The 13,339-nt window shown below is 45.1% G+C and overlaps 1 protein-coding gene across 2 annotated transcripts in view; it reads right to left on the bottom strand.

Annotated features, from left to right (window-relative positions):
• RPH3A (rabphilin 3A) overlaps nucleotides 1-12,881 on the bottom strand; it is a 60,202-nt gene extending 47,321 nt beyond the window's left edge. The window contains exons 1-3 of one of the 2 annotated variants that reach the window (XM_057745984.1): nucleotides 12,798-12,881; nucleotides 9,076-9,087; nucleotides 643-789 (exon numbers count right to left, since the gene is read on the bottom strand). In XM_057745984.1, the coding sequence (XP_057601967.1) occupies nucleotides 643-789; nucleotides 9,076-9,087; nucleotides 12,798-12,868 (230 nt within the window). In that variant the 5' untranslated portion in view covers nucleotides 12,869-12,881. The remainder of the gene's footprint in view (nucleotides 1-642; nucleotides 790-9,075; nucleotides 9,088-12,797) is intronic. The other variant, XM_057745985.1, reaches the window with a different exon arrangement.
• Nucleotides 12,882-13,339: the final 458 nt, after the last annotated feature.

Below are 13,339 nucleotides of genomic sequence, written 5' to 3'. Positions count from 1 at the left end.
TTCTACAAGTGAGCACACGGAGGCCCGAAGGGTGCAGCAACGGGCCCAGGACCCACAGCCAGCAAGCAGGGGGCTGCGATGCAAGCCGGGTTCTTGGCGCCCAGACCCAACCTCTGCTGCCTCGCTCTCACGCGGCACCCCGCCCCCCCCAGGGTGGATTTCTCCTGCTCTCTCACACAGTTCATTTCACATGTGCTCTCTCTTTCACGTACTGTCTCTTTGACATACACTTCCTCCCCCTCCCCTCCCCCTCAACTGTACATTCTGGCATCTGCATGGCCGATGTCTCTAGAACATACTTCTCTGCAGTTGGAATGGGTAAGACACCTGCGCTCACACACACATCTCCAGCCTCCAGAGACAATCTCCCATCCCCCTCTCAGAAGCTCCCCCCTTCTCTGAAAGTCCCCTCCCCAGCCAGCCCCCAGCCCACTCTCTCCTCTGTTCTCTTTTCTCCTCTTCCAGCTCTCCCATCTTGTGCACCAAGGATTCCAGTTCTGCCTGGGTGGGTGGCTTGGCACATCACAGATCACAAACCCCAAAGGCAGCCCTGCCCCCGCCCAGCACACCCGCCCTGCATAGCACAGCCTCCTGGCCCCCGGTGGCTCTCAGGATGGATGGGAAGCATCAGGCCTCACTCACCCAATTCGCTCCTGCTCCATCTCTTCCATCTTCTCAGCGCGAGCAATCACCCTGTTGATGATCTCCTTCTCCTCATCTGTCAGCTCTTCCTGCTTCTTCTGTCTGTCCGGCTGACCACTGGGGTGAACGGACCATCCTGTCTGGAGCCTGAGGGGTAATTTGGGAAGACGTGAGGCTGGAGGTAAAGTCAGCAGTTGTAGAGTGGTGGTTAGGCTCTAGCTCCTGGAGTCTGGTAAACCTCAAGTTCAAATCCTTGCTGGGAGACCCTGGGCAAGAGAATCCAATCTCTCAGAGCCTCAGTTTGCTCATCTGTACAATGGAACACACACAGATCTCCCTCATGGGGTTCTGATGAGTTTATTAAGTGTTTAGCATATGGCAGACACTCTGGAAGTAGCATTTGCGGGAAGCTCATGGAAACCTGGAGGGTAATGATGTTCTCAGGAAAGGAGTCCAAACAGTAGACTTCTACAGCTGGAGTGGAAACAATTCTGGGAGGACCATCTGAAGCCCTGGATCCCAGGTTGACCCCAGCCCCTATCTGGCACAGATATGTTTGGTGTGGGACACAAAGTCTTAAAAAAAAGTTTAAACTAGTTGTCAACTAGTTTTATAAAAACCTCTTGATTTCACATAAACATTTAGCTCTCCTGCCTCCAAAGCTCCTATAGCATTCTGAGTTCCATCTTGTGCTCTTGATCTTTTTTTAAAATAAAAAAAGTAAATTCTGAGGTAGCACCTACTGGATGCCCACATTACTTCCTTTAATCCTCACAACACTTCTACAAGGCAGGAATGGTTATTGTTTATATTCTGGTGGGGAGACTCAGGTATAGAGAAATAAGACCACTAGCCCAAGGTCGCATGGCTGGGAAGTGGCAGAGGTGGAATTCAGACCTGGGCAGCCTGCACCCTTAACCTCCACAATACAGAGAGAATTGAATGCCTGTCCGGGTAGCCCCGGTGATGGTGCTGTGATCTACGACAAATTATCATCCTTTCCACCAGTAACACGGTCCACACCCCAGGGCACTGAGGTGCATCGCCTGAGTGGAATGCAGGGTTCGACACCACTAGAAACTCTTGTCCTTATTGGGGGAAAAACAAGTCAGTAACTACGAATCCCCCAGAGCCAGCGCCCCATTAGCTGCCAGCCTCTATTACTTCCACTGCTCTAATCACATCAGCAGGCATGAAATTGCCTTTTGACACTCAAAGTTGGAAATTAAAAGCCCCATCTTCCTCCCTGCTCCCGCCTCCTCTTGCATCCTCCCACCTTAGCTGGTTTATTCAGACGAGCACAGAAGGAAGAGTTTGAGAGCAACAGATGCAGATGTCTCGGGGGCAAGTCTCGTTGTGAGAAAGGGAAGCAGGGGGATAGCTTGGGGAGATTCTGGTGGAAACACATCTTGCCTTGGATCAGGGGGCTCTGGGGATGAACAAATGCTAAACATACTCAAACCCCCTGCCCTAAACCCTCCAATGGCTTCTCACTGATTTAGAACAAAACCCAGGTCTACATAGAGGTCATGGTTGCATAACGTGGTAAATGTGCTAAATGCCATTGAACTGTGCCCTTTAAAACGGTTAATTGTACATTAAGTGAATTTTACCTTAATAAAAGTAAAACTCAGCTTCTTGCCCATTTGCAGTCTCACCCAACCTGTCCTTTACCTGCCTCTCCATCCTTCTGCCCCCTCTCACTACACTCCAGCTGTACTGGCCTCCCTCCGCAACCTTGTTTTTGTTTCAGGGCCTTTGCACTTGCTGTCCCAGCTTCCAGGACATTTATCTCTCCAGATCTCCCCCTTCTCATCATTCAGGTCTCAGCTCAAATGTCAGCTCCTCAGAGAGGCCTTCCTTGAGCTCTCATTGCCCAGGGTCACCTGTATCCATCACTAACTGAAATTATTTTTTAAAAGAAGTTTGTTGTTTACCCATTTGTTGCTTCTCTCCCCCCACCTGAATGTAGGTTCCAGGAGGACAGGGACCTTGTCTGGGTCTGGGTCACTATTGTGTCAATGGCATTTAGAATAGTGTCTGCGAGTAAGCACAGAAAGAGTTTTTGAATAAGACACAGTCCCTTATGGCCGAAAGGGATGATAAATGTCTAATTATAAGGGTGACCCACAGCAAGCGTGAAGCAACAGAAGTTACTTAGTCTAGGGGACGAAGGAGACCTCCCCGAGAGAGTGACATCTACACTGAGACCTGAAGAGGATTTCCTGTGATGCTGGTGAGGCTTAAATTTGGGACCCTTTGTTGGCACAGGCACCTTCCAAGACCCTGGGAAAAGCCCTTGTAATGACAATCTGTCCTGAAAAATTTGTAAAAGCACGATATTTTTGTCTTTATTTTGAAGAGGGCTCCCCTAAATTACATAAGTTCCAGGCCCCAGAAAGGTATGACTGGCTCCTACTAAGACCTCAGAGATAAGCTAGAGTTGGTGAGAGGAAGGCAGAGGAAGAAACTGAGCCTGACAGAGGAATGGTCTTTGCAAAGGCCTGGAGTCAAGAGAGTGGGCAGTGTGCCCGAGGAGGTGAAGGAAGATCATTATGGTAGCCACATACAAGATGGTCCCCAAGGAGCCTCCTGGTATTCACAGCTTCCCTATGTTGTCCCCTCCCACACTGAATCTCAGCTGGTGCTATGTGACCAGCTAAACACAATGGAAGTTACCGTGGGTGACTTCCAAGCCTAGGTTGCAAAAGACATTGCAACTTCTGCCTTGGTCTCTTGGGTCATTCATTCTAGGGGAAGTCAGATGCCATGTCACGAGGACATTCAAACATCCCCCTGGAGAGGCACTTGTGGAGAGGAACTGAGGTCCCCAGCCAACAGCCAGCACCAACTTGCCAGCTACGTGATCCTCTAGCCTTTGTCAAGCCCTCAGACGGCTGTAGCCCTAGCTGACGTACAACTACAACCATGCCAGAACCACCCAGCCAAGCCACTCTCGAATATCTATCTACCAACAAAAACTGCAAGAGGTAATAAGTGGTTTCTGTTGTTTAAGCCACTAAGTTGGATGTGACTTGTTCTGTAGCATTAGGTCAACTGGAAAAATCAGCCCAGCTGGAGGACAGAGACAGGGTGGCACAAAACCCCATCTCTATAGTGTCTGTGTTCATTTTCGATTGCTGCATAACAAGTTATTACACACTTAGGGGCTTTACACAACACACATTTATTATCTCACAGTTTCCATGTCAGGAGTCCAGGCTCAGCGTCTCACAAGGCTGCAATCAGTTGTCAGCTGGGTTGGGTTCTCATCTGGAGCCTTTCTGGAGAAGGATCAGCTTCCAGGCAAATGTGAGTTGTTGGCTGAATTCATTTCCTGGCAGCCATGTGACCTAGGGCCCCAGCTTTTTGTTGGCTCTTGGCAAGAGGTCACCTCCATGTCCTGGAGGCAGCCTGCAATTCCTAACCAAGCAGACTTCCCCAAACTCATCCTGCAGGCCACTTTCTTCATCAAGTATGCAGGGTGACTCTCCAGCTCCGGGCAAATGAGACAGAGTCTTACATAACATGATGTAATCGCAAGGGTGATGTCCCATCCCGTATGTCATATTCTATAGGTTAGAGACACACCCCAGGTCCTGCCCACACTCAGGCATGAACACGCGGAGGGGAGGGCTGTTGAGGATCACCTGAAAGCCTGTCTGTACAGCCTCCCTACAGGGGTCCTTCTAGCCTTGCTGGAATGCTCCCTGTGATAAAGACCTCCCTCTCTCATTAGGAGTCTAAGCTGTTCTGTTGGAAAGATCTTCCTTACTGTGTGCTAACATCCCTCAGTCTGATGTTTCTTCCCAATAACTGTAAAGGATACACTGGACTCCTGCATAACGAAAAGCACCCCTTCTTCCCCAAAAGTCTTAGTCATAACCTCATCCAGCCTCCTCCCGACAGGTCCCTCTGGTTTTCCATGGAAATGGATGTCCCAGCTGCCCCTATTCTTCCTCCCTTCATATCCCCTTTGCTTCCTTCATTCTCTTCTGATCCCCCCTCCATTTATTTCCTGCCTTTAAAAAGCAGCTCTGGGGCCAAGACAGAGCACAGGTGAGATGCTGGGCTTCAGACCCAGTGGAGACCCTTTCAAGGGCACATTCTCACAGCTCACAATCTGGTCATGGGTATGGTTAGCCATGGGTCAGATCTGAAGCCAAAGCCTCTCAACCCACCACACAACTCACTGCGGTCAGAACGCACAGGAAATGCACAATTCCAGAAACATAAGCAGGAACGGGGGTCCCCAAGAGGCCCGCCTAAGATAATTGCCTCCATCTGTGGATGAGCAGAAGGCCTTCTAGAGGCTGGCGGCATCTCTCCAAACCCTGCCCACCCCGTCCTCTGCTCGAAAACACGCAGTTGACAAACAGTTCATCTAGTGTTTGAAAATGTCACCGATGGGTCTCAGTGGGGACTCGCAAGCCTCCTGTGGATTTTCATGTTTTAATTCCAAAAGCAAACAGAGGGAGACGAGATGATTTTTCAGACCAAAGCCTTTGCTCTCAAGGGAGAGAATGGGCTTGTCTGGGCCTCCTCTGAGCTGGGGAGCATTGTGAACATGGGGGTCTTGAGAATGCTCCTGTGATGACAGGATGGTGGCACCCTTGCCAAGGGCCCCTGGGCACAGGATTCTAGCTCCACGTCCTTAAGACCAGAGCCCAATGTTGGGATCTTGTAAAAACCAAAGGTGAAGGAAGACCAAAGTGTTGCTTCCTTGGACAAGTTACTCAGAGCATTGTATCCAGTCCAGTAAACACCCAGAGGGCCTACTGTGTGCCACCTTGAGCCCTCCTTGACCTGGCGGGGTTTAAGATTGGAATCCTGGACCTGTGGATTATTGGCAGTGTGTGCTGGGGCCCTGAGCCACTCTGAATGTCAGTTTCCAGATCTGTTAAGTGGGAATGATTTCATGTTTGTTTTCTGCCGGGACCTTCAGAGGCTACTCCTGACCCTGAGGGGCTGCATGCGGAGAGACCCCTGGCTTACTGGCTGAGAGCCTTCAGGGTGAAGAGGGCTGGCCCGTCTCTGCTCTTATTCACATACTTAGGACAATGCTCCCTGGAGAATCACTGAAGGGCACCTGCCTCCTATTTCCCCAAATTGTCTAAGCCACGGTTTTCAGACTGTTGTCTGTAGTTCCCTCAAGGAATCTCAAAGGGCTGCAGGTGAGTGGGTCGTAGAGGGACAGAGTGGGCAGGGAAACAGGCCTCCATCCTCACTTCAGCCCAGATGGCAATGCTGGGTTCCCAACACAAGCAAAGCAAGGATACCAGTTAAAAAAAAAGAGAGAAAAAATTTTTAAGAATTTAACATTTGATATTCAATAAAAGCATGAAATATGGTTTATTGCATCAATAACCTCAATACTTCACCCTTCTAAGTATCCATGCCCTGTGTCATGTGAATTTGAAGATGCTCTCACCAAAAGGTCAGAGTCTACTTCCCTACCCCTTGAATCCTGCTTGGACTTACGGCTTACTTTGGCCAATAAAACACAGGGGAGAGGTGTTGTGCCATCCTGGGGCTAAGCCTGCAAAGCTCTTGTGATTTCTGCCTTCTCTCTTACTCTCTGTCCTCACCATCACAAAAAGCTCAAGGGTGAGAGGCATGTAGATCAGAGCTGAGTCATTCCAGCCACAGCCATCCTAGATCAGCCAACCTTTTAATGCATGAGAGAGCCCAGCCAAGATCAGCAGAGCCACCAGCCAAGCCCAGGTCCCTGAGAATAAATCATCATTGTTTCATGCCCCTGAGTTTTAAGGTGGTTTTTTACACAGCAAAAGATAACTGATACACTATCCATTGTGGCAACAACAAAAACAAAGTGAAGCTTGTTATACTCCCTACATTTATTTTATAGTTTGGTACTATTTTAACTTACAGTTGTGTGATATGTTTAATGCTTTCAGCCACTAATGGTCTTTATCCAGCCCCATTCTTTATCTGTCTTATATATTTAGCTTCTGAATAAAACAGTATTCAAAGAAAGAATTTTGCTGCTAACAAAAGTCTAAAGATCACTGCAGTTGACCTGCTCATCTTCCAGATGCCTGACACTCAGAAGAGGGAAGAGAATTTTTGAGAAAGATGTGTGGGGAGAATATGGTCAGAGGTTCGGGAAACCAGCATTCTGGACGTGCTTCATCTGTGACCTGATTGTACCTGTTGAGGTGCATCTAGAGACAGTCAGAAGGGACCCTCCAAACAAACCAGTGCCAGTGGCTTCTAATACAAAAGGAAATTAGTCCTGACTCCAGGTGGAAGCCCCTCACAGATGTTTCCCCCAAAAAATACTGCAAAGGGCAGCCTCCCAGCTCCTTCCTCCTTCCCATCTTGATTCTTCATTTCATGCACACAATAGTCACATAATAAATACCCACCAGATGTCTCTATTAATATATTATAACTCCCAAAAGGAGCGGGATGATGGAAATGCTGTCAGGGCACGAAAGCTCTGAAGCATTAAACAGCGGCAGTGTGCAGAAAATTAATCCTTTTTCTTTCCTTTCTTCTTTTTCCCCCCACCCCCCCCCCAGGATGCCGACAGAAGCAGGTGTCAGCAGGAAGTCTGTTTACAGCTCAGTGAATGAGATTTTAATGAATCCTGAAGGGGAGGGAGTGGAAGGAGAGGCATCCACACCACAAAACATTTTACACAGGCCCTGCTGGTATAAAGGCCCTTTTGGATGAAATTTACCCCTACCAGACTAAAGGGGGTGCCAAAAGGATGCAGTGTTTCTCTGACTCCCTTCAGAGAGCTAAGGGAATCTCGGGCTCCTGATAAGCCAGACTGAGTTCCATTCAGCTTTTCTAAAATCCCATGCTCTCTCTCCTATTTGGACTTCGCACATGCTGTTCCCTTACCTGGAACTCCTGTCTGTTGTCTATTTTGTACCTGCTTTACATGGTCTCAGCTTACACATTACTTCTTCCAGGAAGTTCTCCCATCATGACCCCAAAGTCTGGCCAGGTGCCCATCATTGTGCTGTCTTGGCCACTGTGATTCTGCTATTATAGCTCCTTGCACTATAAAGTGTGTTTGTTGATGACTGACTATTTATTTGTTTGTAAACCCTTCTAGACACCCACTCAGACTTTGGCTAACCTTGTATTCCTGGTGCTTAGCACAGTGCATGATATGTAGTAAGCACTGGGTATTTGTTAATGAAGGAAGGAAGGGAGACAGAAAGGGAAGAGGAGAGGAGGGAGAGGATGAAGAAGGGAGGGAAGGAGGATGAACATACACCCTACCTTTCAACTTTCAGCATTCAGGAAGCCTTAAGTGCTTGGGACCCTCTGAAGTCATGAACTTCTCTCTTGCAGTATTTATATTTATAACTGGACAACATCTCAGCATCTCTCCCTAGCAGGTCTGAATGATACACTCACAATATTCATAAAAAGATCAGAATCTTACCAGTCAACCACAGAATGTAGAGCACACATCATATATACTTGCACACACACACAATGTATACATACAAGAGTAAGGCAAGGCTGTGATCCACACCTTCCTGTGACTTTGGTGCTTTACAGTTTACAAAGCTTTCCCATGCATCTCATTTGATGGTACCACCTCCCACTGAAGGTGGAAGGGCAGGGTTAACATACCCACATCATAAAGGAGATTGCCAGGGCTCGAGGAGGTAAAGGGCAGTGTCCCAAGGCCACACTGACATTCAGTCCCAGAGCAGGACTCAGACCTGGGTGTTTGAGGCCGGACTCAGCACTCTGCTTGTGGTTCTGTGATAACTTCCCCATCACAGGGACGGTAAAAATGACCTCCCACAGTTTCCCAATGTGTACACACAACCGAAGCCCCATCTGCTTTGCAGCCTGACTATTGTTCATTTATTGGACCCAGCATCCAATCTGTCATGCATATTTAGAAAATGAATCCAATTTAAAACAAAAGTTATGAGCAAAGATAGGACCTCTGAGTCAAAGGCATTTCACTGGGAAATCAGGCTGACCTCCCATGAGGTGACAGAGACCACGTGTACGGCACATAACTTCCCACGAGCTCTGTTCTGCTCACCATCACCTTTGATTAATGATAGAAATCACATGAGTTAATATTTTCTTTATCTAAAGACAGTGTTTCCAGGTAAAATGTTGCAGAAACAGAGGCACAGCGTGGTTAATAAACTTGCTAAATCCCACAAATTACTAACAAAAATTAAATTGAGGGCTCCCCTAAGGAGTACTTTCCATCCTTTGATCAACAATTTTTTTTTGAAATTTCATATTTTTTTTTTCTCAAGAGGAGTGTGCAGTTTTTTTTTTTTAAACAACTTGGATTTTTTTTAGATATGTAAAACATGCTAGTTCCTTTTTGAACCATCTCTCTTTAGGGACAAGCCACTTTAATCAGGAAAAGCTAAAATTCAGTCTGCAGAAAAATAAACATCATAAAGTACTCACTGTTCTTTATCACTGAAGGAAGGCAAAGAAAGGAGAGAAAGAAAAAAAATGAATAAAGTTAGGGGGACAAAAATCTCATAACAACATCAACCCTGTCTGGATGCAACAACCACACAGTTCAGTTTAAATTACGATGACCTACTTCCATTTTTTGTCGGCCATTATTACCTTATACCAGCACATCTAAAACAAGGCTGCTGCAATGTAGGGTTGTATAATCCACAGCTTGTTAATTAACCAATCTGATCATTTGTGTATTTGAATAATGTTTTTTGGGCACTAAAGAGGAATCACTTAATGATAACAGGGCGACCATCCTTCTTGGTTTCTGTTGCTTCAAACACTGGGGGATAAGGAGCACATTGAGGCAGGGCAGTGAGTCCTGAACAGTGACGGGGTCATCCAAAAGCAGAAGCCACAGTGCCCCAGTTTGGGGGAAGCAAGTCCTTCCATTCTAAAAAGGAGACCAGCATCTCCATGTACGAGACATGCTACCATAGGCCAGTCTGCCCCAGTTTCCACCTCTGATCTCTGACATGCTCAGTCTTGCAGACTTGAAAACTATAGAGAAATATCAACTATCAGAGACCAGCATTTCTCCCCGTGTTTCCCCAACATAGAGAGCAGAACTCCTGCCCTACCCATGCAAGAAGCAGATACATTCTTCTTTCAAACACAATCACAACTGTGGTCCAAGCACCATCATTAGATTCAAGGAGACTGAGAGAGGAAGCTGTTTGAAAATCACAAAGGCAGTAAGTGTATCTGGCTAGCCATCGGTTAATTAAGACTAGATTTCTTAATTTACTGGAGAAAGACATTAGACACGTCTGCATTAGCACATCACCACTGCCGCAGACTAGATAGCATGTGTGATGACTATAATTCACCCATTACCATTTATTGGAAAATAATTTTAATATCTGGAGAAAATGCAGTAGCAATCAAGGCAGCCGGATGCATTCAGAATGCCAAGAAGCTTCACAGGAGCCCGGGAGCACTTTAATGAAACTGCATCCAGACTGTTTGAATAATTGTAATTCAATTGTAAGGCAGGTTGTTTGGCTTCGTATTGACTAAAGTAAACTCTGATGGGTGGGGTTTTAAGTAACTGACATTTCTTAAATAAAATAAATATGTTATCCCATCCACCTTCAGGCAATTGTTTATCTTACAGAGACACAATTTTTGGTGGATAGAATATTCTCTGCTAAGTAAGTTTGGCTTCGAAAGGACATCATGGGAAGGGCTTGGAAACTAGAAGTTTGCTTTCAAAAAGGAAACCAACAGAGTTCAATAATGTCTACAGAACTGTAAAACTTGTAGAACTAGACGAGGTTTTAGGTAGAAGTAGTAAATAGGGACTTTTGCTTCAGAGAATACAGGCAGACTAAATATTCCCAAAGACCCTATACCAGTATATAATTAGGGCCTTGATAAGTGAAGGCAAGCCTTTTTAAATGCAGTTCTAGGATTGCCAGAAAGTAAGGGAATTTTCCAACACCCCTCCCCACTCCGAAACAAATAAACACAATAGACTTCGTCAAAAAAAAAAACTTTTTCCCTTCAAAAAACTCTGTTATGAAAAAGAAAATGCAAGTCATAGGCCTGAGAAAAAATACGTGTAAAATGTATCTTCAACGAAGAACTTTATAACACATGAAAAAAAGCTTGGAAAACTTAATAACAAGAAGATAAATGACCTGATTTTTAAATGGACAAAGTATTTGAACAGACACTTTAACAAAGAGGTTTTATGAATGGCAAAATTACATAAGAAGACATTCAATATCATTAGTCATTAGAGAAGTGCAAATTAAAATCACAAAATTAATACCACTATGCACACACTGGAATGGTTAAAATGAAAAAGACTAATCACGTCAAGTGTTGGTGAGAAAGGAGATGGAACTCTTGTACACTTCTGGTGGAAATCTGAAGTGGTACAACCAATTTGGAAAACAGTTTCTTAAAAGTTAAACATACACCTATTACACCACTGAGACATTTTACTCCTAGGTATTTACTCAAGAGAAATGAAAGTATATGTCTATACAAATTTTATTTGTACTAGCCAAAAAATGGAAACAACCCAAATGTCCATCAACAGATGAATGGATAAACAAATTGTGGTATATTCACACAATGAAATACTAATTAGCAATAAAAAGGAATAAACTATTGATATGAAAAGCAATATGGATGGATCATGAGATAATTATGCCAAGTGAAAGAAGACATCTTCCCTCAAAAAGGAGTACACACTGAAGGATTCCATTTATATGAAATTCTAAACAATGCAAATTAACTTATAGCTACAGAAAGAAGACTAGTAATTATTTAGGGATGGGTGGGGAGAGGGAAGGGCAGGAAGGAGAGACTGCAAAGGGGAATGAGTATGTACACATGTGTAAAAATTATCAAGTTGTACTTTGCGTAATGTTGGAGGTACGTTAATTATACCTTTATGAGGCAATTTTTAAAAAAAGAAAAAGAAAACCCAGCAAACTGCATCCAGAACAGGGAGCTGTGAGCAGTAAGCCAATGTAGATACCAGCGTTGTGTTCCAGAGGCTGACTCTGAGCTCCGAACAAGGTGGGGAAGCTGAATCTAAGACCCTCTAAGGGAGTTCGGGTCACATCCTGGGTGAGCAGCACACCTGATTCCCGGCAGGAGCAAATGTAAATCTCTCTGAAGAAAATATTCCCATGGTAGATCCCCAGGATTCTCACAAGCTGAGCTCACAATAAAAAATTACCAAGCATTCAAAAAACAAGACCTTTGAGTGAAAATCTGCAGGGATGATAAACAAGAGACTTAGGTTGTCAAGGTCTTCAGGCAAGGGTGTTCTGGTAAATGTTTAACAGTTGAACCTCTGGAGGAAAAGCCACACTGTAGCTGATTTCGAGTACCTATGTGATGTCTCTAAATGCAAAACTGGGAAGAAACATGCAGTAGTGTACCATTATACGGTCTTTCACCACACAGGTATCACAGACACAAATAACAAAAAGAATAACACAATGTAGTAAAATAATTAAGAAGTGATTAATGTTGAGTGTTCACCACCTTTGGGCTTAATATAATTTAATTGTAAAACTATGCAACTTAATTTTTAACAATGGCCATGTTTAACAACCAACTTGCAAAATTCCTGAAAATTTAACATCAGCTCTCAGGGGCCACCATGGTAGAGATCCAGCACACCACTGATTCAGGTATAACTACTGGACACAGAATGTGAAGTTATTTTATGTGAAATTTCCCAATTTTTAAATGATCAGGCCAAAAATAAAAAACACATTTCTGCAAGTCAGAGTCAGCCAGTGGCCTGCCAGTTTGCAGCCTCTCCTCTAGCCCAACTCCCTTATTTAATTGATGAAGAAACTGAGGCCCAAAGAAGAGAGAGATTCACCCAGTAAATTAGCTCAGATCTAGAACCAGAATCAAGTCAGATTCTAACCACCAGGTCAGTGCTCTTTCCATTCCACCAGATCACCTCTCATTTATGGCATGGAGCTCAGAATTTAATCTTGTTACTCCAACCTTGCAAAGCAGTAAAATCAGTGGAGAAGCTTCCACAACAGAACTCCCACCGGGTTCCTTTTCCTCCATCCCAGCGAGGGAAATGTCTTTCCTTGCTATTCCTTTCCTCCTTCAAGTGTAGATTTGTACCTCATTGCCCCAAAGCAAACAACTCCCAGGAACACCCAGCGGCTTACTTTGATTGCAGGGGTCGGTCACTGGGACACATCCAACGGCTAGAGCTGTTGCTGAACACGGTGTCTGTCATGGCCGAAGCCCAGTGCTCCTGGAAAACATAAGCACAGAAAGGACATCATGCAAACAGTCATTCAATCACTCCTTATTTCTCAGGTCCCTGGTCTATGCCAAGCACTCTGGGGGATATGGAAAAGAAACAGAACCTCCACCAGTTTCTCTGCTTTAGAGATGGGGACCTTCAGGCCCCAAGAGGGAAACTGTCACAGCTCCCTTGTGGCAGAAATGGATCAGAGGGAAGAGCTCCCTCCCTTTAATCTGTGTTCCTACCATTCATTGTTTTTTGTTTATTTGTTTGTTTGCTTGCTTTTTATAAATTTATTTATTTATTTATTTTTATTTATTGGCTGGGTTGGGTCTTCGTTACTGGGCGCAGGCTTTCTCTAGTTGTAGCGAGCAGGGGGCTAGTCTTTATTGTGGTGCACAGGCTTCTCATTGTGGTGGCTTCTCTTGCTGCAGAGCATAGGCTCTAGGCACACGGGCT

This window comes from Hippopotamus amphibius, chromosome 8 (assembly GCF_030028045.1).
Source record: "Hippopotamus amphibius kiboko isolate mHipAmp2 chromosome 8, mHipAmp2.hap2, whole genome shotgun sequence".
Lineage (NCBI taxonomy): Eukaryota > Metazoa > Chordata > Mammalia > Artiodactyla > Hippopotamidae > Hippopotamus > Hippopotamus amphibius.
This window is presented reverse-complemented; position numbering and strand designations above follow the sequence as displayed.